Here is a 27,852-nt window from a genome sequence, read left to right as displayed (position 1 = left end):
TTAAAAATATTCCAAGCACAAGCACTCCAGCATCCCCAAAGTCAGTTACTCCTATGATCAAATATTCTACAAATTCTGAGAACAGCTCTAAGAATTATTCCCATTCACCATCCCACACAGCTGTGCATTCCAGTCCCCCTTGCAGCACTCTAAAATGCATCCTCAAACCACACCTCAGGTGGGAATCCCTTCCAAGGATCAGGAAACTGCCTTGCAGTAAATCCCTACCAGAAACCTTCCTCATGTGGGAAATCTATGTTAATTCCACCAAACTGTAGCTATAAAACAGCAATCATGCACAGGGGGGAAAAGAGACAGACAGAGAGAGACTGAAACTAATAAAATGGAATTAACATTTTCATGGAGATGCCATATATAATATACACAAAGCAGGTACCCAAGGTTTTTAAAATGAAAACTTCTAAAGTGTTGGGACCATATAATATGTGTTTGGAGCATTTTATTGAAAGCTCAAATAAATGTATTAGAAACTCATGAATATACTATTTTCAATGAGGGGGAGTATGTTTTTCTACTTTCCCTACCTGTGATCAAAGGGAGATCACCCAAGCTAGTTGGTTTAACCCTACAGCAGAATCCCAGGGGCAAGGTGCGTTATTCACGCTTGCACTCTGCTCACCAGGCTGTGTGCCCAGCTCATGAGGAGCTGTGGGCCACGAGAGAAGAGGGGACACCTTTTCCTAATTCTCACAAAAGGGCCATGTGGCTGGTGGCCCTGGAATGGGGTGGAGGGGTGATCTGGTGGTCCAGCAGTGCCAGCTTGCCTGATCCAGTCCTCATCACAGGGTTTGGAAAGGGAGTACATAAAATACATTTCACTCCACGGTGCTGTCCTAAAAAGGAAATGGAAAACGAAACAAGTAAACGTGAAGCTGGCTGGCTTTCATCTTTAATGTTCAGACATTTAAGAACAGAGACTCCAGGCTCAAATAAAGAACCTTGAGAAGATCACATAGTTATCAGATTACTGATGCCTGGGTTCCAAATAAACACCAAGTGGATTTGGGAGGGACAGCACAGAGGAAATGTAAGTCTGCTGAACCCATAACATGGAAGGCCCTGGGTCCAGAGCTCCCCATTCATCAGCACAACCCCATGAAGCAGGCAGTGGCATCGCAGAGATCCATTACCTGACCCAGGTCAGACTTCCACTGAGAAACTGGGCTGAGATTCAAACCAAGTGGTTTTGACGCAGATCCAAAATGCTTTTGCCCCTGTAGGACCAGTGCAACTACTGACAGCCACTGAAAAGACGCAGGACCTGACCCAAATCACTCTAAATGGGGCCCAACTCCTCCTCGTAACATGTTTGTGGGATCAAATTGACTGGAATGGACATAGCTGCAGCCATGAGGAGGGGAGACACTGAGATTAAATGTCCCTATTCGGCACAGCCTCCACAACCCCAGGAGTCACCAGGTGTACTGGACAGGACCCATTTGGTTGTAAGCAACAGAAACCCACCCAAAATTAGCTCACACACAATGGGGGTTCATCAGCTCCATAATGACAAGGCTGGGGAGAAGCTGGCCAAAGGAACTCTTTTGTCCTCTCTCACTTCAGCCTGCCTTCAATCTTTCTTACCTGTCTCCTTGTAGCAGGAAACAGCGGTTAGTTAGCAGCCCGTATCAACATCCTTTTAGCCCCAGTCCCTCACGTAAGATAGCATCTTCCTCACTAACTACTGACTGGGCTGGCCAGTGCCAAGTGCCTATCTTTGGCTAAGGTGCAATGGACCAGAACTGGCCCACACCAGCTCATGCAAACTACCACCATCACCTTAACTTCCACAGTCCCCAGGATGGAGCTGTTAATAATGAGGGTGGGAAAAGGTGCTTGACAAGACAACAGCTATCCCACTGGGGAAGCTATGGGTGGGAAGGACGCTGCAAAAGAAAAGAGGGGTTTCATTCTTATTATTACGTCAGTCACTGGCTGTCCGTGAACTCCCCAAGCCCTTCTCTTTCTCAACAAATAGACTGAAGAGCTGTCATCCCAATTTCACGTGCCCTTTGTAGGGCTGGGCTTAGAATCCTCTTCACTCGGCTTGAAGATGGACAAATGAGCAGTACTATTGCAAAGATACACAGACTCTCACATCCCTGGTGAACCTGGACCAACAGAGAAGAGGTAACCTGCGTGTGTTACATCATCAGAACAGCAGAAGGAGCGATGACTACCAATACGCAGTGGGGAAGGGCAAACCCACAGGGCCTGGGGTATCACAGGCAGGAGCTCTTGAGAGGCCACCACTGCACTGAAGCCTTGACGATCTTGCCCATTAACACGTCACAACTTGCCTCTGGAACCTACCTGTTCCTGGAACTAGGAACCCATGCTTCCTCCTGTTTCTAGTTTCAAATGAACACACACACACACACACACACACACACACACACACACACACACACACACACACACACACCTCTTAAGAACTATGAGTTGAGTTTTATTCAGGGTCTTACTAGAGTCAGGGAGACAGCCTTTGAATATACTGATTTTGACAAAGGAGTATGTGTAGCCAAGCACACATCTCGGCAGAAGATGACCACCATTCAGGAGGAACAGGTATCTCAATCAATGAGTTTAGTATGTATGGGAAGATGCAAGAATCAAGGTTCATAAAATTGTTGCCTGAAAGGTATCTAACTATTTAAGGGGTCTATTCTGCCTGTTTTTCCAAAGCATGGAGCACCTCATCCTATTCTTCATGACAATTTCCTTTCAGGGTGCCCTGTAGTTCAGCAACTTCAGGGGCTAATGACTTAACCCTTGCAGGCCCAGATGGTGGATGACATTCCTTGCTCTACACTGGCCTGGCTCAGCCCCAAACCTGCCTCCTGCAATCCCATCCTGCAGAGGAGATGCACCCTCTCAGCCACATCCTGGACCAAACATGGGCCTCAACAGGAATGCCAGGAACTCTGCTGCTGACGTCCCCACTGCCCACCGCTCCCAATTCTTCCTGCCCACTCACTCTGCTCTCCCTCTCTGTAACCCCTCCTCTCCACCCCTCCTCAATACTTCTATAGCAGGATCTAATCGAATCTTTATAGCTAGCCAAGCATGGAATCCAAACAGAAGATGTGCCACACTTCATCCAGCGTATGTTCCATTTTCTCCAGCGGCCCCAAGGAAAATCACTTATGTGACTTCAAACGGTATGTCTCCCCCCACTCCCAGTACCCACTGAAGGTCTTAACATCCACAGATCTTTCAATACCCTTATGTAAGCCAATGAATTTTCAGCCTGGACCGTATCATAATGGCTCACAGTTTAGCGCCAACTCTATAAAGTATAACTTGCTGTTATTTTTTTTTCTATTTTTTTTTCTTATTTTAGCTCCTCAAGACTTCCAAATAATACTCCTACTGTTCTGGAATTTTTTCAGATATGACCCTATTACTCCAATCTGCAGCCTTAAGACTTTATTTTTCCCAACTGAGGCAAGCAAACTATTCTTCTATGTTCAGATGAAAGCTTTCCTCACGTCTTTGATCACTGTAGCTGTATTGATTTAATATTCATTGACAACCACTGAATTCCACGGAAAATAGCTAGCTGGAAAACCATAAAAAGTACCTTTTAATCAACTGAGTAAGAAACTAAACACTCCCAAGTTCTCATAACCCTAGTGAGGAATTACAATGAACGAAGAGATGTTATATTAATTAAATTCTTGGAACGCGTCCATAATGCTTAATGGAAATGGAAGCCTTAGGAGGTCTTAAATGCCTGGGAAACACCCTTCATGTCATTTAAAACCCTGAAACCCGCCCACATCTATGAAGTATTCTGCTTAAACCCAATCATTTACATCATACAAAAATAAAGACTTACAGAAAAAAATGGAATAAGAAGGGAAATAACAAAATTCATCTAGCTTCCATGCATTTTTTTGTTTTCTGATTTGGTTCCACATGGTTTATTACAGTTATTCAGAGTTTCTTTCAACCTTCAATAAGAAAGCTAATTGAGTGCTCGCTTCGGCAGCACACATACTAAGACTGGAATGATACAGAGAAGATTAGCATGGCCCCTGCACAAGGATGACAAGCAAATTCATGAAGTGTTCCATATTTTTTGAATGACTTGACCAACTAAGTTAATTAAACATGGTATTTTTTTTAAAAGACATTAAGTGTGTGCTTTACTAGCAACATAACAGTAAGAAAAAAAATTGAACCTAATTAATGATTAATGCTAATAATCAGTGATTCAATAGTAATAATAAAAATAAATTTTAGTCCTTTGTTGTGGAAAACACTGAAGTAGTATATGGAAAGTGTACATTCTTTATTAATTATTTTTTTATTTCTGCAAATGAACTGATTGTGTAATGAGTTCAATGTTCATTTTTTTAATAAACTAGCATCTCCAAAAATATTCTTTTAATTTCACTGTTTATTTCGTTCCTTATACCTAGAGATGAGTAAAGCAAGGGGCTTCTGCAAAAATCAGCTGAAAATGTAAAACTACATGAAAAAGTACAGAACATTTTGACAGATGAAAATAAAACAATAATACTTTTTGTCCCACTAAAAAAAAAGAAAGCTAATTGAGACTGGAGAATTCAAATCCATTCATTCATCTATCCATCCATTCATTCATTCACTCATTCAACAAATAGGGAAAAAGAGCTGAAATGGAGTCATTCACTGAATACCCGTGTGGGCCAGTTCCTATGCTTAGTGGCTCTATTTTTATTACAAGTAGATAATGATCACGTGGACAGAAATCAAGCTTATGGAATGGCACCAGTGTGCCTCACACGACACCAAACACAGGATATTCGAATTTCAACACAACACGTCCCACGACAAGTGTCATTATTCATCTCTTCAGTTGACACACATGGAAACTGGGGCTCTAAGATATTAGGTTTCTCTTCCATCCTCACAGGGGACTCCAATGGTCCCTGATTTTATGCTTAAAACTACTTCTTGTTTGTTTAAGATTTCCAAAGACACAACAGATCCTGAGGTGGAAAATGAGCATCGTAAATAAGGCTCTGTCCTCGGGTGGGGAGGGGGACACACTCCTAGATTAATAAAACGGAGAACTGCTATACAATGTATACGCTGTACAGCTGGTGACGTAATCCTGTTTTATTCAGGAAAAGGTAAACCGAGGAATAGTGTGTCTACAACTAGACATGTTTCAAAAGGACGTGGGAAAACAGAAAGGGCAGCTGGGGAGACTGACCACGTAGGTCTCAGGTGCCTGGGTGGTTCAACCCGGGGAACACGCAGACGGGGGCTGCTCTATGGCCTCCCAGGCATGTTTCAAATTATGACAAACCGTCCTCCACCTTCACACAAGAAGTGGATATAAATCTTGGGACACAAATATCAAGAAAGACTGCTTTAAATAGCTGTACAAACAAAACCTAGTTAACCCTCTTTAAAAAAAAAAATTCCAGTATAACAAATATTAACTATTTCTGAAATCACCTAATGCAATTTATGAGGCTCTTTCTGAAACAAACGAACAACCTGAAACCCTGCAAGTCGGCTCCAGAACACCTGGCCTGAATGGATCACACCAACTGCCTACTGAAGGGGATGGCGTTCCTCTCTCCTTTAAAACTGGGTGAGGGAGTAACTACCTTCTAGACTGATCTGAACCACTCTCACTCTGCTGAAGGTGAAGTCAAGGAAGGACAAGAGATTTAGATCCTGAAACTTGGGGGAGAAAAGGTCCTGTGCCATTCTCTTCTCTTTGGCAGATCAGGGCACCAGTTTCTATTACACCACTTCTCAGCTTCTGATGAAGCCAGTTCTGTAACCCTTCCAAAGCCGTGAGTTTCCGGAGGGCAGGCTTTTCTTCTCTGTGTCTGCCCAGCACCTCCGGCAGACCTTGGGATAACTCAGCCACGTTCTGAGGGGGGAGATGGACAGGCAAATCAATGGATCTTCGAGCCAAGAGCAGCTTTGGCTTCTGAGCTGCCCACAAGTTTTACTCTCAGTAACAACCCTAATTAAGAAGTAACTTAAAAAATAAAAACTAAGATAAAGGGTGTTTCTTGAAGTATCCTGACTGTGGTAGTGGTTACACAAGCCTATATTTATAACATTTCAAGAACTAAACACACACACACACACATAAATAAGTACATGTAAAAACTTGTTAAGTATGAATAAAATCTTTAGTTTATAATACTGTACCAATGTCAGTTTCCTAGATTTGATCTTTGTGGTATGGTTATAGAAAATGTTATTATTGGGACAAGCTGGGTGAAGGGTACCCAGGAACTCTCTGTACTAGACTTTACAATTTATATGAGAGTCGACATTATTTTAAAATTTAAAAAAAAATTTTTTAAGTAGAAAATGGCAACAAGTCAAAGGATATAAACTGCCAGGTTAAACTGTGAGTTCTGGCAATTAGGGATTTGTGAAAGATACCAAATTATTCTTTTTTTCCTCCCTGACGCTGACCCTTTAGATCAGTACTGCTCAATAAAAATAATGAAAGTCCCACATGTAATTTAAATTTTTCTAGTAGCCAAGTCCAAAAATAAAAAAAGGTAAAAAGGAACAAGTAAAATTAATATTTTATTTAAGACAGTATCTAAAATATCATCTCAGCATGGAATCAGTATAAAATATATTAATAAAATAGTTTACATTTTTATACTAAGTCTTCAGAATCTGACAGGTATTTCATTTCACACTTACAGATCACTTCAGCCTGGACCAGGCACATCTCAAGCACTCAACTGCCACGTGTCAGCCCCTGGCTACAACACTGGGCAGTTCAGCTCTAAACACCACTTTCAAGGGGCTGTGAAAATTCACTTTGAGCTCTTTTCATAATTACACCTTTTTATTTCCTTTGGATGAGTGGTCATCTCCAGCATTGTATGCCCATTTGATGGTGGCAGTGCCCACCACCTGAGGGGAATGTAATCTTAAAGGAGTGCAGTTTACTGATGAGCTTCTAGAAATAAACGTATAAAACACACACACGCACGCACAGGCACACACTCACACAAACACAGCCAAAATCACAGCTCAGCTTGAAGAAGCTTTGTGGATGTGAAATTTCTCCTGCATCGTGACATACTCCCGGGGACAGCCATGAGTCCTTTCCATCCCGGATATCGTAACATGAAGACAGTCTCATCAGTTGCAAAGCCTTTGGGGATGATGGGCAGGAGGGTCTCTGGAAACCAACTTCCTTGCTCCCTTCTGAGTCAAAGTTGCATTCAAAACAGAGTATCAGTTAAGTAACTACAAAAAGACTTGAATTAACTGGAAGTCCTTAGGGCTGCTCTCTGATACTCTAATTCTCCACCTCCTTTCATGCACAGGGGAGGTGTGTGCCCCTCTGCGCCTGGAGGTGGCACAAGGCCACAAGATGCGCGCTGGCCCATGGAACATGAGCCATGTAGCAGTGTCACCTCTGAGCAGAGCTTCAAGGGCAGAGCACGGTCAGCAAACCTTTTTCCTCCTCTGTCACAACATCCAGCATTGCTGGCTGCTTCCGGGTAGGTAACTGAGGTCCCATTGAGCAGAGCCTTCCAAGCAACTCGTGATAGAAACGTATGTCATTGGAACGAGAAATAAACCTCAGATGTTTTCAGCCCCAGAGCTTCCGAGGCTATTTGTTATTACAGCAGAGCCTGGCCTGTCCTAACACATAACTCAGCGGTTGATTCCGCACGTGTGACATCAGCTATTCCATCCAGGGTATCTCCCTGAGTCTGAGGGGCTTATCGCATCTGCTATATAACCCAGGCTCGGTTTTACAGTGGTTTCATTACCAACCATAAAAACTGTAACAGTGGAACTGTATAAACAAACCGAACAGTGTTTTTACTGTAAAACATGAATGTAATATAAATATTTGTCTTTGCCTTCTCTCAACATCTGTAATGAGAGCAGAAAATTCATGCCATATGTTTATAGTATGAAGGGGGAAAAAAATAGATCTCAAGGATTCATCCATGTGGGTGCCGGCTGAGCTGTTTAAATATTTTTAATTCATCCATTTTCTTTCACATATAAATGCTCCACAAATCATAAAACCCTTATGATTTTTAGTTACCAAATTCACGACCATGTCTACAGAAAGGTCCTTGCTGAGGAGAAAGTGACGTGGTGCTGTGAGGTCAGCTTCTCTGACAAAATGAGAAACTACGGAGTGAATCACAGCAGTGGCCTCTCCCTAGCCCAGCTCGACAAATTTGAAGACAAAATCACTTCTCTGAACCCTTCATGAGACCCATCCTACCTCTAGCTGGAGGTGCATGTGGACATTTGAGGATCCTGACAGCTCCTGCTTTTCCTTCCATCCTCACAGGGAGAAGCACTGGGCATGGTAAGTGGGTCTGCCTGCCGCAGTGCCTCCCGATACAGTGGGAGGAGCTGCTAGTGCCACGGCCGAGGTCTGTGCCAAGCACATGCTCCGGCTTTGTGCGCAGGGAGCGACAGGGGTGCTTTTATTTTGGTGCCGTGATGGAGTCCTTGATGTGAAGTCGCTGAAGCCTGCCCGAAGTGTTTGTGCAGCCTTCTAGGATGCAAGCCAAGAGGCACAGGGAACAATTCAATTTTCTCCAAATTGGCTCATGGACCAGAGGTTTCTAGAAACTGTTGCTGTCCTACAAAATCCAACGCCGCAGCAAGGACGCTTTGTTTGAGCACAGAGCTCATCTACCGGGTGCGGCTCTGTCTGGCATGGAGGAGGCCAGCCCCTCATGAACAGCAGAGCTGCAGACGGGAAGCGGGGTGGGCAGGAACGCCTTGGTGCCCAAGCCTGGAGAGCCCGGAGAAGGACGCCCAGAAGCTGTGGGCACGGGGAGCGGCACTGGCAGGTGTAACTGAGTGCAGGCCTCCAACAGGGCACTGTCACCTCACGTAGTCCTGACAAGCATCCTCTGTGGGGATGCAACCTCCCTACTTTCTACACTGAGATGGAGAGGCATGTGGCGGGGTGAAGGCTGGCACCTCGACTGAGAGAACTCCCTGTCAGTGGATGGCAGAGCCAGGATTCCTACCTGGGTTGGGCCGATTCCAAAATCTAAGCTTGCAGCCACTAACTTGATGGCTGGAGTCAAAGAAAAACCCTCATGCTTCTAAGCAGCTGGTCCTACACCATCCAAAAGTGATGAGAGACACAGGCATTGCATCGGCTCCTGCCCAAGTATTACTGCACTCGGGACATAAACCAGTCCTGTCCTCCTCCTTCCAGCCACACCCCGAGAAGAGTGCTGATGTTATTATTATCATTATTAATTTATGCGTTTGTCAACACACTTATACTCCCTGAGGGCAAGGACATCTCATGTATCTACATATGCTCAGAGTCCAAGGAGATGCCTGGAATGTAACAAAGTTTCAGTAAATGTTGCTTAAATAAGGAGACTTTCAGCTAACAATCAACGTGTGATATGACTGACGGATGCTGTGATGCATGCATATTTAAAAACCAAAATGATTTTTTTATCTTTGCTAGCACTTGTACAACACACACCAGGTCCCCAGGCACCACTCTAAGCACTTGATGTGCAAGACTTCAGTTAATCTTCACCACCTTGGGACTCGGGTGCTATCAGCATCCCCATGTTACCGATGAGGAAACTCGGGCAACCAGAAGTGAAGGTCACCTGGCTCGTAAGGGGCAGAGATAGGATTCAACTTCAGGCAGACAAGATCCCAAATCTGTTGCTTACACACCTATGTTTTATAGATCAGTCCTTTTAGACCGCTGAAGTAAATAAGCAAGTTTTAGCATCCCATGTTGAGAAGGCGTCTGGCACTGCATAGGGACACACTGACACCAAATGAACCCTTCCCGACAGCCATCACTTTGATCAGGCCGGCTATTTACTCCTCTTAAATAAAGTCTTCATATACTCCCAGTTTGTCCACTTATAAATTTAAAATATATACTGTCTTTTTTTAAAAAAATCTATATTTAATTATACAGCATTAGTTAAATTTCACTTGGGGAACGATAATCTAACATAAATGGATGCTTCCAATAGAAAAAAGCTGTAATTTAAAATAAATTACTGTGCTAGTCAGAAAGAAAATTTACTCTCTTCACAGGAAAAAAAAATTACTATCTGGTATTAGGTAGCCCCACTCAATTAGAAAATTGCATCAATAGCAAAGAACCAAATAACCACCCTAAATTCCTCCTCTCCCTGTGTAGCTTTCACTGGTGATCACAGCCACCAAGTGTGTGCAGCCCGCTCGGGCCTGAGTTTCATTAAGGCTTAAAGTCAATTAAGCCATGAATTGGAACAATCATTCCTCCTTTGCAAAGTATTGATATTTTTTTTTCCTGGCCGCTTTAGGGCTTTTCCAGCACTCACCAGGAGATTTATGTTAGACAATTTCTTTCTGATTAAAACAAATCATAGCTCAACAATTCTAATTTCCTCCTTTCTAAGCAAGAAATGATCAGAGAGCGCAGAAAACAGTGGTCAAACCCACAGCGCAGAGGCCGGCACTGAGAAAGCTCCATGAAAACGCCCCGGAGAGTGGTTCTCTCTCCACCTCTCCATCTCTCCGCCTTTGTGCCTTGACCACCGTCCCTCCTCTAAGTCTCCATCTCCTCCCTCTCTCCTCTCTCTCTCTCATGTGCCTGTCTGTCTGTCCATCTTTCCCTGTACGTCTGTCCCCCACCCCCAGCTCTGTTTCTATCTCTGTCTCTCTCTCCACTCATCTCTTTCAGCATCCTTCTGTCTCGACAGGCTTCAGGATAGTCACTTACCACCCGGAAGGGGAAGGGACATCAGGAGCAAAGCCAGCCCCAGCTGGTTTCCTAACCAAAGTAACAGGAAATGAGAAGGTTTCATATTTACCTCCAAAGGCCCAGCTAGCATCAGCGGAGGCCTTTTAATTTTTAAAGAGATGACTGATTTCTAGTCAACCTTATTATCTGTCTTGGTCACACGCACTCTCCAAGTGAAGGCCAGAAGGCTCCTGGATCCACCCACTAGTCCTTTCACAGACACCCCTCCACTCTCCAGCTCTGCCTTTGGAGCTGATCCTATCCTTCAAAACCAAGTGATGCCTGAGCCCGCTCCTCTTGCAGCCAGCTCCCACTTCTCCAAAACAGTCAGGGAAGCCGACCGACCAAGAGCACCCAAATCAGGACAATAACTTTCAAAGAACTGGGATGCGAAGTACTCAACACCACATCCATAAATAACAAATCCCCCTTCAGTGAGCTAGAAGGTGGGTGATGAATTGGGGGCACTTCAGTGGCATCAACGTGAAAACCAACTTACACAGCTAATTACTCCAGAAAAATAGTCTGGTAATGCGTACCTTCTGCTGATCTGATTTTTTCAAAAACACACCCACCAAACTGCCCCTTCCTACAGTGGTAGGACATTGCTCCTACCACTAGGAGGGTTGTCACCCCAAGACTCAGCAGTCAACCTTGATGTCCCCTCCATCATTCACACAACAAATATTTACTAAATCCCTCCTACTGAGCAGGCACCATGCGACACACGGGGGATAACCCAGGAGGAATACAGCAGGCAAGGCTTCTGCTCTCCTACGGCATGTCATCTCTTCTGCTTATTTGCTGTGTGTGCTTGGACAAGGTCCTAAACTTCTCTGTGCCTCCTATCATCTGAAAGGGATTCATAATATTAGTTACCTCACAGGTTATCATAAAAATGGAGTGAATTAAGGCATTTAAAGTGTTTCGGGCACTGACTGGCACACAATTATATTTAACTATAGTTTTTAAATTATAATTAAATTAATTATAATTTTTAAAATAATATTTACTAATGATATTATTATCCTCCTCATCATCACAAAAACAAGACTGAGAATTAAACTAGCCATCCAATTGAGCATGAAGTGCTGGGTGCTTATATTTCTCTTACAGGCAAAACTATATTGTTTTTAAAAAACATATATACTTTTTTTTTCACAACAGGCAATAGGATAATTTCTCTCAAAAAAAAGTCATAATTTCCTAAGTAACACTGGACAGGTCAAGTACCCTCTCTGCGCCTCAGTTTTCCCAACTGTCCAACGGGGGAGTTAAACTGGATGGTCTGAGAAAGTCCTTTCCAAACTCAGAATGTGACTGTTTGATAGCCACAGCATATCCCATGTGATCCCATGACTCAACACTTTTCCTAAAAGGACAAGCAACTTCACTAACTCATATTTGAATTTTCTATTATATTATTCATGTGTAAACTGGCTCATACCTTTGCTATATTCCCTAAAAGTAATGGCTAAAAGAGCTATGCAAAACCCAATGGGTCATATGTGACTAAAAGGAACTATTTTTTTTCACATATATCTTACAGTAACATAGAATTATTTCTGCTTCTCTTTGATGGCTCCCCAAAACTGTCTGTGTGGGCAGGGGTGCAAGTATGCCATCAACAGTGTCCCCCAGCTGCAGTCCAGCTCTGATCACTAACGTCACTGCCAGGTGCCCCAGCATGTCCCCCAGCACTGCAAATTTTCCCAGAGCTGAAAATAAACACTCCCCCGGCTCTCAGTTATTCACATTCCCCAACCGGACAAGCCGTGAACCATCCCAAAGAGAAGGCAATCCTACAATGACCACTATTTACTTCTAAATGGCACTCTGTGAACTCTGGGCACATTTACACTGTGAAGGGTCTGGCTCAGTCTAACATCAACATGCATTTCTGTTCCTCTTGTACACGGCACTGTCTATAAGAAGGGGGATCTGGAAGGCTCCAGACGGTGGGGGAAATCATGTGAAAGGAAGGGTCTCTGGAATAAAACCCTCGTGGCTGGCTTGACAACAAAGAATCTGGAGTGACAGTAACTTCTGCCACTGTCCCAGGACCACCCTGGGCTGGAGACTGGCCAAACTTTTGTGGGAATGAAAACAGCAACTTGTTAAACGGAAAAGCAAGAAAACCCAGGACTGCAGGGACAAAGGCCAGTGTGAGGCTCTGATGTGCCCATCAGAAGCCAGACTTGACCTCTTCTGTGTGGACCCCAGCCAGGCCCAAACACTCGTGGAGGGCTGGGTGGATTACTGGGGTACTGGGGTCACCGCACCTGAGAGGGCCGCTCAGTCTCCCAGCTTCTCTCCTTGTTGATGCCTGTTCTCCTACAATTACCAAGCGTCCCTCCCACGACTCAGCATCACCTGGTCTCAACAACAAACTGTTTAATAAGTATTTGTATAATTTTTTGAACAGTCAAAATCTTGGTTAGTAGGATTCAACTAGGTTGTGAGAACACTCGATTTTTGTAAGCAGAGGTAAAAATCCGTAACTGCCCTTTTAATAAAAAAAAAAAAATCAAACGGCATGAGAATTGTCTAGCACTACATCAGAATCTCCTGGAGGCACTGTGAGACAGAGATTGCTGGGTTCTACCTGCAGAAATTCTGATCCATTGGGTCTCAGGTGGAGCCCAAGAATTTGCATTTCTAACAACTTCTCAGGTGATGCTGACAGTGCAGGTCAGGAACCATGCTTTGAATAGCGGCACCATGTAAATTTCTGCCCCATTGGAAATAGGGATTAATCAATGGACCACTATTCAAATCGTTACAGATGTGCCCAATCCTTTCCTCCCTTAAAAATAGCACCCTCCCAGCCCCCCTTTTCATTTTTGTCGGCATATTGCTTACAGTTTGATGTAGATTTTAAGCATCCTGTAATTCATCAACTAATTCTCTCCTGGCTACACATTCCAAGTAATTAAAGTTCAGTAATAACTTATTCTTTCTGCTCCAGCACCTGCATTTCATTTGTTTATTTTCCCAGAGTCATAAATCTGAAGGGCTGTCAAAGTGCCATAATATTAGTGCAATAATCAAAGTTAATTAGTCCCTCTCAATAAACAACAACAAAGCCATTACAAAGATGCATTGAAGTTTCTCCCAGCTACCCAGTTTCCAGATCACTTCATGGCTGGAACAATTAGAATCTGAGAATTGCCGGGTATATGAGTACATTGTCCTTCAGTCATTTAAAAGGAGACTGTGCTTTGTTCGCACTGATTCATTAACTCCAGGGAAGGCACGAGGGGTCTGGGCTCTGCCTCTAGGTTCTTCTGAAGGGTACCAAAGCAGACAGGGCTCTCCTCAGCTGCTAAGCCTTACCACGTGCATCCCAAACTCAATAAAAGAGGGACACAAGTGGCCAAGAAATGAGAGGGGCCAGCCTCACTACCAACTTCGAATAACCTGATGTCTTCAATCACTTTGGATTTATTATTGAGGGAATTTGAGAGATGAGAGTGTTAGCTGGGTTCTGATGAGAGGCAGCCCAGCAGAACTCGGAAGAGGATTCTGGCTTCAACGTAAGGGACAACTCTCTAAGAGGTGTGCCGAAGCAGGATGGGCTGCCCGAAGCCGAAGCCGATGATCCCTGTTCAGGGACGTTGTGTAAGTGGTCTGCACACTGGGAAGAGGTCAGACGAGGTGATCTGGATGGTCCACGCCACCCTAAGACCTTAAGATTCCTTGCACTTAGAGGCACTTGCTAGGTGAGTCCTCCTCTCTTGTCCTTTGAACTTGCTGTCCAGTTGCTCCCAGAGATCATTTCTCTCTCTAAGGCCGTGAGCCCAATGTTTGTTACCCACTGCTGTGCAAAAACCAGTCCCAGAGTGTAGTGGCTTAAAATAGTAAGCATGTCACATCTCACCAAGATTCTACAGTTCAGGAATCTGAATGGTGCTGACTCGAGATCTCCGATGAGGTTGCCAACAATCCCCAGCCACAGTCAGCTGCAAGCTTGCAAGGCCAAAGGACTGTAAGAGGGCTCACGCGAGAGCCTTGTCCCCAGGGCTCTCCACGCCAATGCTTGAGCATCCTCCCAGCAAGGTGGCTGGCGTCCCCCCGAGTGAGTGATTCAGGACAGCAAGCAGGGAGGAAGCCACCGGCCTTCCAGGACCTCTCCTGGAGGTCCTACTCCATCACTCCTGCCACATTCTGCTCATGAAGAGTGAGTCACCCAGTCCAGCCCACATGCGAGGGGAGGAGAATTAGGCGCCACCTCTGAAAGGAGGACTATCACAGAATGTGTGGACAGATATGAAAGGTACCACAGTCACTACTAAGAATTCTGGGATCTTCAAAATCCAGTTGCGTCTCATCTCTCAGTTACAAAGTGGAAGAGACTAGCGCCAGGTGAGCCCCCAGGTGCACAGAGCTGGTTCTGCCAGCTCCACTTCTCGCCTGCACTAACGCCTGCCTCCGCAAACACCAGGCAGCTCCGACCCAGGGTGTGAGCACAGGGGACATGAACAGCCACCTCTGTGCCCCCTAGAAATGGAAGGAGCCCTTGCTCCTGACCTTGGCTCATCTCAAGATTAACTTACAAACTGATGGGAAGATGAAGAGAGGCTTAACTATTTCCCAGTACTCTGATCATTTATTTAAAAAAAAAAAAAGTTTCAGGGAAACACATTTTCCAACAAGATTTCTGAGAGTCTTTGTCTAATTTAAGGATCTGTGTTGAACAAGTCCGCCTCTCCCAAAACTACCATTTTTCTCCTGAGCCTTTATAACGTGCTAGGTTCTGTACAAGAGAGTATGTATGTGACTTTGGCTCATCCTGAGGAACCCTGAGAGCCATTATTAGCACCGTTCCCATTCTGCAGGTAAATAAACCAAGGTTCAGTGACATAACGAATTTGCCCAGGACACCCCACGGGCACATGTCTGAACCAGGAGTCAATCCCAGGTCTGTATGACTCCAAAGCTGAGGCTCCGTCCACTCCTCTGGGCTGCCTCCTTATAAATTAAAAATTAGTCTATTTTAAATACATGCTTCAAATAATCCTATACCTTTTGGAGCATGTGTGCCCCATCCTCAGACTGGCTGTATCTCTTTGTTCTCACGTAGAAGGCTTTATTGGCCCAAGGGCTGCTTCTCCTCTCTGTTTAATCTAACAGCTGCCACGTCTGAGACTCTCTGTAAATGCCCCATAATAAATAAGAAAAACAGTCTTGGGCATACTTTTTTTCACTTAAATAATGGAGCCTAAATGCCTAGTGCCCAGAAACAGGGTTTTCGACCATTGGCTGAACACCACCTGAAGACGAACTCCATCTCTTCAAACAATGTCCAAGTTGCTTAACAAGAACCCAGGGGCCCCACATTAATGCAAGGATGCATTTGTACTGGGTTTCCCACGATCGGGAGTGTGGGTTTGGAGCTGGCCATCTACCCTGACTTCCACTCTTTAAAACTCAGAAGTGAATCACAGTCCTCGTGATGCAAACGTTACAATGCATATAAAGTTTGAAAGATTCAGTTCAAGACCTGAGTGAAGAAACCAAAACACACACACACACACACACAATGAAGACACGGAGACAGTGATCAAAGACAATGAATAACACGCTAGACTAAGTCAATGCAAACTTTTCAGAATGAGGAATGAAATGGAAAACTGAAAGGAAAAGTACCAATCACAAGGTTGAGGCATGCCGGAGACAGAGAAAACTCAGAATATTTTATCAACTGTTTATGTCTACAAGAGGAATGAATAATTTATTATCTGATAAAGAATCTTTCCCGAGCCCATGACAAGAAAGGTCAAAGAGGTAGCTTCAGTGGAACAGTAAATACACTATACACTGCTTGAGATGGGAGTCTGGGAGGAGCTTCCTTTGGGGAGGGAGGTTCATCACCTCCGCCGGATTACAAAAGCCACCGGGGAAGCTCTGTTTCCTGGGGAGCCATGGGTACCCTTAAATCAGGAACAGAAACATGCACATCCCCATGAATACAATCTTTGGCTAAGTCCTTGGAAAAGATAGGCCAGTCCTCTGATGACACACACAACAGTAATGCTGGTCTGGCTAACAAGATACAAGATGGCTTTGGGTTTAGGAGATACGACTTCAAATCTTGGATCTACCACATAGCTCCCTGCTGTGCGAGCTTCGGCAAGGCTTCTCCCTCCTAGCCTCTAATGCCTCATCTGCAAAATAGGTTTACACGTAAGCATTTCACTGCTAAATGCTAGGCAGAATGCCTAGTACAGAGACAGCTATGAATATCCAACCCCATCTGCAGGTGATGATGACAACATGACATTTTGTAAACACAAATGTCCCAAGGGAGAACTTCAGAACTTTAACTTCGTGTGTGTGTGCACACATGTGCACTCGCTTACTGATTTAAGCAAGTGGTTTATACAGTTCTTGCTGGTTCACAGACTTGTTCATACCATACTTTATTAACTGAAAATCCAATACTACACATAAAAACAATTATTAAAGCAAAGAAATGAGGAACAAATCTAGCAGTTGATTTAGGATGAACTTTTCCCAGTAATCTGTAACTATTAATAATATTAATAGTGTTTATATTTTTGTTTAGCTAAAGATCATTCAAAGCAATGGGGACGAGCCTGATAATTTGTGATGCGTTGAGTAACGACCGTCTTTTCCAAGCCAAGTCTCCAGCTTAGACAGGCATGAGGCTCGTAAATTACTCCCGACACATGTTGCACAGCTCTGCCTCACACACACACATCACGTCAAAGAAGGCACTGCACCTAAGTCCTTCCACCTGTAAAAGCAAATTATGGGATTTAAGCTTCTATTGTCCAAGTAGAAGGGGAGAAATTCCCACAAGCACCCAAGCCACACAGGATCATGAAGTCAGTGAGTGGATCTGAGAGGGCCTAAAGGTCGCAAGGTTTCTCCAGGAGTTCTCAAAAGTGCAAGCAATTTATTACTCAGCATCCTCGCCCATCGCCCACGAAAACAGGGTGTCAGAATCTATTAAAAGCACCGCAAAGTGTTGATACATGTGCCTAATACACTAGATCTGAAAATAATAGTAAAATCACTATTTCCAATGTTTGTCAGTGAGGCTGCAATATGACATAACACTGTCAGCTTTCCACATGCCTTCACTCCAACTAGACAAGTGGACCTGGTATCGACTCTATCGGAAATGGGAATGATGACAGCACCTCACTCTCTCCGACATCAAGCTGTGCGGCCACCACCAGCCAAGCGTGCGCTGTCTCCCTAACACATGCGTATTTCATTACCCCGACTAATCAATCTTTCCTCCTGCCCCTCGTCTCCCTGCTCTCTCAATAACCATTTTTATATAAACCATTGCTGGCTGTTTCTGATGACTGATCCCTTAATCATCTTCCCTAAATATACGCAAAGTGTATTTCTTTGTAAATACAAAAGAAAAAGCAATCACATAAATAATTAAGATGGCTTCCCAAATGACAGCTGAGTGCTAACATGAGCTCCACAGGAAAATACTAATCAACAAACTAAATACACATCTATTAAAACGTAGGAGTCCAGACATACGAAGACAGAGAAAGAATTCATCGCAACTCCATTTGAATCGTGCAGATAAACATCCTCCCTACAGCTCCTCTCTCAGCCACTCGGAGAGGTTAAGAAAAGTAAACATCACTTTGTACTTTCATGTATGAATAAGAAATTATTGTTGTTGTTGTTGTTGTTATTATTAACAGTAGCAGCTAACATTTAATTGAACACTTAATCTATCCCGGGCAACATATTAAATACATGTACAGTCAGTGGATTAATACCCACAGGCACCTTTATCTCCTGGCACAGATATTAGTATTTGGATTTCACAGATGAAGAAACGAAGGTTTAGAAAAGAAACCTGCCCAAGGTCACAGAGTGTACCTGCTCCTAATCTTTGCCAATATAATGCAGCATATTTTACAGCAGTGGTTATCAACTGGAGATGATCTGCCTCCTCAGAAGACATATGCCCAAGAGGCATCTTGAAGTCCACCCAGCCTGCCTTCTCCAGACCTCTTGGAAATCTTTGTTAGATACACAAGAGCAGCTGACTGGATCCCTGCTACATTCTCCTGGCCAATGGCATGTCATCCGGACCAGGCCCTAGAAACACATGACGTCTAGGCCAAATAGAAAGACAAATTAGGAAAGCTTGGGATGGAAGACTTTCTTGGGAACCAAACCTTCTCACCAAATTCAACATACTTGGGTCACTCCTCCTGATGGAGGGATGGACCCAAGATGCACTCTGGGGAATCAGGAGAGGGTCATCTGGTACCTCCAAGGGAGGGCCATCAGCCCCTCCTGCCATGCCAGCCCACTCTGCCCACTTCACTGGTTATCTCAGTCCCCAGGAGATGCCAAAGCCTCAGAACGCTCACTGAGGGGCAGCCTCCACATGCCAGCTCTCTGACACTTCCCGTGCCACTCTTCACACACTAAGTAGTTTAGGTAAGGGCCTGGCATACACGAGGCAGGCTGGACACTCAAAACAATCCCCTCTCCTCTTTTACTTTCTCTTCCGCCCCAGCCAGGCCCCATTCCTTTCCCTCCTGCACACAACAGGGAGGCAGCTGGGTGACCTCAGGCCCATTCGCTCCAACTCTTACCAACCTCCTTCCTCCCCAGGGCCAGAAGTTTTAGATCTCAAGTTTTAGAAATCTGAACTTAAGAAACTGTAATAAAGTAACAAGGAGGAGCAAAGGGGAGTCTCACTTTCAAGAGCTCTGCATTGGGATGCTGGAGTCTTGTGGCTGTTTACAAGGGGCGTTTTTATACCTAATCAGCTACTGTTCTTCACAAGCAGCACCTGTCAGAGGTCCTCAGATCTCAGGATGAAGTGTGGGACAAAGCAGATCTCCACAAACAGAACGACAAAACCCAACTCCGATAAATATTTAGTGCGTAAAGGAAAGAGGAAACCACAGGACCGCAGGGATTCAGACACACCTGGCAATGTCCCAGACTGGGAGAACTGGCATGGGTTACTGACAGACAGGTGGTGCTGGCCAAGTGAAAGAGAAGCCGCTCCACTCTGAAAACAGGAAGATAAACCTCCTACTCAGCCAGCCTCCTGGGCTCCTTGAAGTACCCAGGAGAACATCAGGCGTTTGTGTTAGAGGTAAGGGGCACCGGTCAGTCACCACTCAGGGACGTGAGCGAAGTGGACAACATCCCCACGCAGTGACTGTTTCACAACATGGGCATGAACCCCATTTCCAGAGGTACTTTACTCAGATATCATTGGAGGCTGATGGACCTCCCCACCCTCCCTCCTGTTCTAATTATGCTCAGTGGATTGGTCTTTTAAGATTGTAGTTAACTTCTGCACTGTCCACGTTATCCAATTTTAACTGTTTTCAATGCTTCTCTTATTTCTAACTTTGGAGCATCTAAAACATCTCAGCAGGAGGGCATTTCCCCATGAAACAATTAGTAGGAGTAATAATTATTTACAGGCTCTTAATATAATTCCATACGGAATGTGTTTTCATTTAAGTTATATTTTACAAAATAGCTAGATCTCCCCCAAAAGTGGCTTGAGAACTTTATAAGGACATCATGAATGAAAAGGGATTGCTTGGGACAATAAACATGGGAGATCAGACTACCTTCCTCTGAGAATTATGATTAAGCCTGAAATTAATCACTCCAATAGCATACAGCAGTTTTTACAGCAAAGCCTGAAAGGTGATGAAAATGCACGCTGCTGGATGTGGCGGACAGGCCAGGCCGTTTGTAGAGGGGAGACTCTGGGGTTAGACGTCTCTATACTCACCGGCTGTGTGACTCTTGGCGAGTCCCTTCACCTTTCTGAGCCCTGGCTCTCCTGTAAGATGGAGAAACCCAGGCTTCTGCATCTAATCAAATAAAGGATACAAAACGCCTTGCCCAGGACACAGCACACGACAGGACTGCAGGCGTTAGATGCCCGGAGGCGGGTGTGAGAACATTCCACTGGCTTGGAGGCGGACAGGAGGGTACTAGGACGCAGATGCGGTGATGTGCAGTGAAGATGGAGGAGAGACACCAGGAAGGGGAGAGTGGGGTGGGAGGAGGAACGAACTCCACACCCGTGGAGGCTTGGTGTATGGGAGCTGCCACTGAGCCAGGTGCCCAGAGACTTTGAAGTGAGCTTTTGCTGCAACAAAAAACTCTGGATCATTTTGCAAATCTCCCGTGAGGTGCCAATATGTTGCAGTGCCTTCCAGGCTCTGACTGTGATGTGATTCATCCCAGATAAAGCATGAACATGCTCAAGCTGCGAGCAGCTGGGAAAACGGGTCGAGGGAACCGACCTTGAGAAACACAAGAAGGTGGTATCTGGTGAGGTACCAAGTCAAAGCCCTGCATGGAGACCAGGTAAGGAAGGGCCTGGAGGAAACCAATGTGCACAGGCCCAGGCTGGGGATGCAGGAAGAGGGCAGGGAGACCGGGCTCCCCGCAGGTTGCCACAGCAGCTCTCATAAGCTCTGCACTCCGGTAACAGTGCAATGGTGTGAAATGATAACGACGGCTTTCGGTGCTAAATCTGAGCTTCCATGGTCAGAATCTAGGGCAAATGAGGAATGTGGGACAGTGGGGTTCACAGAAAACAAGTGTGTTAACAGACCAGAGATGATAAAAGGGTTGAGTTTCTTCCGTCTCTAAAATCTGATTGGAATGTCTGAAACTCCATGCGAGTGTTTGGTTTTCATTCCCATTCCCTTTGCTCAGGTCCCTGACAGTGAATGTTTTGGGGGTAATTCTTCCTCTGGAGGTGCTGTTTGCTGGTTGTCCTAAAGTTACTCTACGGAAGAATGAAACTACACCATGACAAATTCCTCGTCGGAAACTGATTCAAAGGGACCCAATCATGGCTCAGAATGCAAGACAGACAAACTAAAAGGTGGGTCTTTGTGATCATCTCATTTAACCTTCTCTGTTAGAGACGAGAAAACTGAGTCACCAAATGGATTAAGAGACTTTCTAAAGTCCCACAGTTGATGAGGACAGATCCAGGAATTTCTGCCTCTAAGAATCAAAAAAAACATGGGATATATCCAGATGAATCTGTTCTCATATATGAGGAAAAGGAAGACAACCTTTAAAATGCTAGGTAACTGGGTTTCGGCATTACCTTCCAAGGCTGGTTTAAACATTAGCAACGCGTCGTACCAGGTGATTATTACACCATCACTTGAGATACTGGGATGTGACTTTTCTAGTCTAAATACAACATCAAATGGGCAAGATTTTACGAGTCTGACACTCTGTTGCTAGACCGCAGTACTCTTCCACGCTCACAGTGGGGGCAGAAATTGGCACGTCTGCTAGGGATAACTCCTGGGAAACAGCTTCCCAAACTTTAAATTCATCTGCCCTTTGAATCAACGAGTCCACTGCTAAGATTCTGCCCTGCAGTGCGCTCACAAAAGCATGGATCACGAACGCTCACTGAAGCAGAGTTGAGAGCCAATTTTGGATGCAAATGCAAGAGAGACCGAACTTCAAGAGAGCATCACTTAGAAGAGCAAAATAGTGACAACAATTACCAAAAAGAGACTGATCAAATTACAGCATAAGCACATGATGGAGTATCACACAGCAGCTAAAAGCAATGAGGTCGATCTATATGTGCTAATAAGAAAAGACCTCCTGTATCAAGAGGAAAAAATCCAAGTACGTAACAGTAGGTAGGTGGGTTTACTAGAATACACAACCTTTTTCTGGAAGAACACACAAGATATGGTTAATGGTATTTATCTCCCAAGAGAAGGACTCAGGTTGGAGGGGACTTTCACTTTTTATTTTATACCTTCCTGTTCAGTACGAAGATTCAAACCATATGCATGTATTACCGTTCATTCTCTAAACCCCTCTAAAGATTACTCTACACCATCTAAGAGATTATTACATTTTTTAACTTTGGAGTTAGAAAGATGTTAAGATAACTGCAAAAAAAATTGAGCCCTGTTTTGTTTGTTTGTTTTGTTTTTAATGTAACTCAAAATAATGAATCCAGTGAAAGCAAGGCAAGGGTACATTTGAAATATACTGAATTTGAAATCCGGCTTGAAGAAGCAGAAATAAATCTCCCTCTTCTTGACTTTCATAACTTCTCAGTCCGAAACACCAGACATTCTATTAAACAAACCGTAGTCTGTTCCTTCAGATGGCAAGAAATCTTCCACGGTGTTCAGAGAATGAAGGCAGTCTTGGCGAGGAGTACCCAGCCCCCTCCACACTCTGCTCCCAGCCACGTGACTGTCTTCTTCCCTCCCCCTCCTCCCCCTCCCTCCAGGACCACTGCACAGACCACCTCCTCTGCCCGGTCTGACCCTTCTCCCACCTTCTCCCTGGTCTTTCTTGAGACCTCAGCTCAGTCACCTCTTTCTTGGGGACTCCAAATATCCCCCACCTAACTGGCCTTATGTGCCTTTTTGGAGTACCACATACTTTTTAGTACCACATGCCACTATTTCAAGTTTACAGTGAGGTTTATCTTTCTTTGGTTCCATCTGTCTTCTGCCCTCAAACTGAAAGTTCTACAAAGACAGTGGCGACACCTGTTTGTGCTCGGCATTAGATGCCCAGTACCTAAGAAAGCGGGGCACTGCACAGATACATGAGCAAATGAACGCAGCTGGGACTTCCCTCAGAAGCCCAGAGATCAAGTTAAAGAAAGCGACCACCCTGTGTCGCTCTGGCTCAAACCCTCTCACGCCCTCCTCACCACTGACTCTGAGCCCCTCTGCAACCTCCTCTTCCCACCACTGGCTTCCAGCCACACTCGAGTCCCTATTGATCCTTGAACCCCCCAGGCACCATCCCACCGCCTTTGCACATAGTAAAAAGGACTTCCCCTGACATCTGCACAGCTTCCTACTTTACTTTGCTCAGGTCTTGAATCAAATGGTCTAACAACTTTAGAGGGGTCTCTGCTGACCACCCAGTCTGAAACAGTCCACACTGTCAACTCCTGATCCCTCCCTCTGCTTTACTGCCCAGTACTGCACTCATAACAACCTGACATTATGTTAAATATTAAACATAATTATCCTTTCATGGTCTGTTTCTCCTACCTAGAAGTCCATGAGGGCAGGTATTTTGTTTTATTTGATGCTACATCCTTAACCCCAAGGGCACTGCAGGCCCTCAATAAACGTTTGTGCACAGACATATGGATACCAACATCTGCACAGAGAGAGAAAAGCAAAAAGGAAAAACCAGAGAAGGGTTAAAGCCTCCTCCTTTGAAATCCTAAAAACTTACAAGCATAACAACCTCTTAGTTGCATTCACGGGGCGTTAACCACATTTTATTTTTCTTAATAAATGAGCTAGTGAGTAAACATTCTCAAACCTCTGACTAATAAAGCAGATGACATCGACAATGAACTATAAACAAACTATAAATGGGCTTGCTTGTCCGTTCATTCATAAAATAAACAAAGTGGATAGGACTTAAAAATAAAGAAAACATTATTCCAAGAGTAATAAACTTGACGCACTGTACTAAAACCTCCCCGTGTTTATCCCGGCATGCGTATTTGACAATTAAAAAAAACAGTCAAGCGCTTGCTTACCCATTCTCCTAAAATGCGTGACACGGCTTCATTGGCTCTTGTCATATTCCTACAGGCCAGGATCACGTGCGCACCATGGAGGGCAAAAGACTTGGCGGTTTCAAACCCTATGGTTAAAGGAAAGTCAACATTAGAAAACACAAATGCAAAGCACTGGGTCATGCTGAATAGCCTGCACTGAGCACCACACGCATGGCCCTGGTGGTTCTCAACCAGATGCGGCTTTGCCCCCTAGAAGATACCTACAAATACCCAGAGACACTTTCAGCGGCCACAGCTGGGGGCTGCTGGTATATAACAGGTAAAGGCAGGAGATGCAACAAAATACCCTACAACTCACAAGACAGCCCTCACAACAAAGAATCACCCGGCCCAGATGCCAACCATGCTGCAGCTGAGAAAACCTGACCCCGGAACACAAAGATTTCAAAGGTGAGGGCTAGGCCACAGGAGAGCTCCAGGCAGAGCTGGCATTTCAGCATGGCTTACTAATGACCAGATCCTGTGTTAAATATAAAGAATAAGGATCTACAGAAATGCAGACGTGGTCACTGCCCTCAAAGAATTGAGGGTCTAGTAAGAGAAAGCAAACCTGGAAAGTAAAACCAACAACGTCTGGTAAGTTTCTCACAATGTGCTCTGCACTGTCTGAAATGTTTCAAGCACTCCTGCTTCCAGCAACAGCACGAGCCTTCGTAGACCCACCCTCACACTGAGAACAATGAGAAAAGCTGGACAGAACAACACACACACACATACACACATCTCTTTGAAGGCATCATGATGAGGGACGCTCTGATTGAGAATTCTGGGGGCCAACATCTGGAAAACTTGAAAGGCCAAAAGAGGGGAGCGAGCACTCAGTGCTTTTACACCCAGTGAAAAATATCCTTTAAAAGTAAAGGCAAACAAAATTTTCAAACAAACAAAAGCTGAGAGACTATATCACAAGCAGATCGACACAACACTAGCGGAAAGCCTAAAGGATGCTCTCTAGATAGGAGGAAAATGACCCCAGATAGAAATCTGGAGATGCAGAAAGTAACAGAGTAACGTTAAGGGTAAACATATGAAAAAATCCAAGTGGCAATAGTAATAGTTTCTGAGTTTCAGAACACCTAGTGAGAATTACTATATCGGTAATAGTGACACGTAATCTAGGAGGTAAGTAAGTACTGGGGATTACAGTATCCTAAGACCCTTGCATTGTCCAGGAAATGATAAAGTACTAATTTATATGAAACCTTAGTAAGTCAAAAATACAGGTTGTAGTCTCTACAATTACCACTGAGGGAACAGTAAAATAATACAAATTAAACAAGTTAAAGAGAGGGGAAACAATAATAAAAACAAGGAAGGACGAAAAAGGAATGTAAAATCAGTTATATAAATATAAAGCCAATAATAAAGTGGTATATTTAATCCCCAAAATACCTTTAATTGCAGTAAATATAAACAGACTAAAAACTGCAATCAAAAGACAAAGATCGTCAGACACGCTTTTTCGTAACGGGTTTGCCGCCAGGACACAGGTGTCGTGAAAACCACCACTAAATCTAAGCCAAAATGGGAAAGGAGAAGACTCACATCAACATCATGGTCATCGGATACGTAGATTCGGGCAAGTCTACCACCACTGGCCATCTGATCTACAAATGTGGTGGCATCGACAAGAGAACCATCAAAAAGTTTGAGAAGGAGGCTGCCGAGATGGGAAAGGGCTCCTTCAAGTATGCCTGGGTCTTGGACAAGCTGAAGGCAGAACATGAGCACGGTATCACCACTGATATCTCCCTGTGGAAATTCGAGACCAGCAAGTACTACGTGACCATCATCGACGCCCCAGGACACAGAGACTTTATCAAAAACATGATTACAGGCACATCTCAGGCTGACTGTGCTGTCCTGATGGTGGCCGCTGATGTTGGTGAATTTGAAGCAAGTATCTCCAAGAATGGGCAGCCCTGTGAGCATGCCCTTCTGGCTTACACTCTGGGTATGAAACAACTAATTTTTGGCGTTAACAAAATGGATTGCACTGAGCCACCCACAGCCAGAAGAGATACAAGGAAATTGTTAAGGAAGCCAGCACCTACATTAAGAAAATTGGCTACAACCCTTACATCGTAGCATTTGTGCCAATTTCTGGCTGGAATGGTGACAACATGCTGGAGCCAAGTGCTAACATGCCTTGGTTCAAGGGATGGAAAGTCACCCGTAAAGATGGCAATGCCAGTGGAACCACACTGCTTGAGGCTCTGGATTGCATCCTGCCACCAACTCAGCCAACTGACAAGCCCTTGCATCTGCCCCTCTAGGACGTCTACAAGATTGGTGGTATTGGTACTGTCCCTGTGGGTCGAGTGGAGACTGGTGTTCTCAAACCTGGCATGGCGGTCACCTTTGCTCCAGTCAACGTTACCCAGGGACAACGTGGGCTTCAACGTCAAGAACATGTCTGTCAAGGATGTTCGTTGTGGCAATGTGGCTAGTGACACCAAAAATGATCCACCAATGGAAGCAGCTAGCTTCACCACTCAGGTGATTATCTTGAACCATCCAGGCCAGATCAGTACTGGATATGCACCTGTGCTGGATTGTCACACAGCTCATATTGCTTGCAAGTTTGCTGAACTGAAGGAGAAGATTGACTGTCATTCCGGGAAAAAGCTGGAAGATGGCCCCAAGTTCTTGAAATCTGATGATGCTGCCATTGTTGACACGGTTCCTGGCAAGCCCATGTGTGTTGAGAGCTTCTCTGACTATCCTCCTCTGGACTGTTTTGCTGTCCGTGACATAAGACAGGTGGCTGCTGTGGGTGTCATCAAGGCAGTGGACAAGAAGGCAGCTGGAGATGGCAAGGGCACCAAATCTACCCAGAAAACTCAGAAGGCTAAATGAATATTACCCCCAATACCTGCCACCCCAGTCTTAATCAGTGGTGGGAGAACGGTCTCAGAACTGTTTGTCTCAATTGGCCATTTAAGTTTAATATTAAAAGACTGGTTAATGATAACAGTGCATCGTAAAACCTTCAGAAGGAAAGGAGAATGTTTTGTTGACGTTTTGTTTCTTTTGTGCGTGTGGCAGTTTTAAGTTATTAGTTTTTAAAATCAGTACTTTTTAATGGAAACAACTTGACCAAAAATCTGTCACAGAATTTTGAGACCCATCAAAACAAAGTTTAATGAGGAAAAAAAAAAAAAAGACAAAGATTGTCAGACTGGATAAAAAACATACATAAAACATACTCCTTACAAAACTGTGTATATTATGTTTTATATCCTTAAACATAAGGATAGAAAAATTAAAAGCAAAAGAATAGGAAAAGGTATATCATATAAATATGAATGAAAAGAAGTATTATAAAAGAAAAAGCTGAATATTTCATAATGGTAAGTTCTAACCTACCAGGAATACATGACAATTCTAAACTTACATACCCACACACACAGGGCAAAAGTTGACAGAATTAAGAGGAGAAATAGACAAATTCATTATCAGAGTGGAAGATTTT

The 27,852-nt window shown here is 44.3% G+C and overlaps 2 protein-coding genes and 1 non-coding gene across 14 annotated transcripts in view; 2 read left to right on the top strand and 1 right to left on the bottom strand.

Moving 5' to 3' along the window:
• WWOX (WW domain containing oxidoreductase) overlaps positions 1–27,852 on the bottom strand; it is a 902,466-nt gene that overhangs the window by 830,827 nt on the left and 43,787 nt on the right. For 10 of the 12 annotated variants that reach the window (XM_032486816.1, XM_032486817.1, XM_032486818.1 and 7 more), the window contains exon 5: positions 24,336–24,442. In XM_032486816.1, the coding sequence (XP_032342707.1) occupies positions 24,336–24,442 (107 nt within the window). Of the gene's footprint in view, positions 1–575; positions 855–17,229; positions 17,529–24,335; positions 24,443–27,852 lie in introns of those variants that run through there. The other 2 variants (XM_032486825.1, XM_032486823.1) reach the window with 2 other exon arrangements.
• Positions 4,000–4,106, top strand: LOC116666164. Its single transcript, XR_004323009.1, has one exon. It is a non-coding gene; the product is annotated as a U6 spliceosomal RNA (small nuclear RNA).
• LOC102504723 (elongation factor 1-alpha 1) lies at positions 25,832–27,527 on the top strand. The gene is given in 3 exon segments (XM_032486826.1): positions 25,832–26,382; positions 26,385–26,751; positions 26,753–27,527. Coding segments are annotated over 3 exon segments (1,332 nt in total). The 5' UTR covers positions 25,832–25,901; the 3' UTR covers positions 27,237–27,527.

Source organism: Camelus ferus, chromosome 9, assembly GCF_009834535.1.
Source record: "Camelus ferus isolate YT-003-E chromosome 9, BCGSAC_Cfer_1.0, whole genome shotgun sequence".
NCBI classification, from domain to species: domain Eukaryota; kingdom Metazoa; phylum Chordata; class Mammalia; order Artiodactyla; family Camelidae; genus Camelus; species Camelus ferus.
Note: the sequence above shows the minus strand (reverse complement) of the source record. Positions and strands in the feature narration are given on the sequence as shown.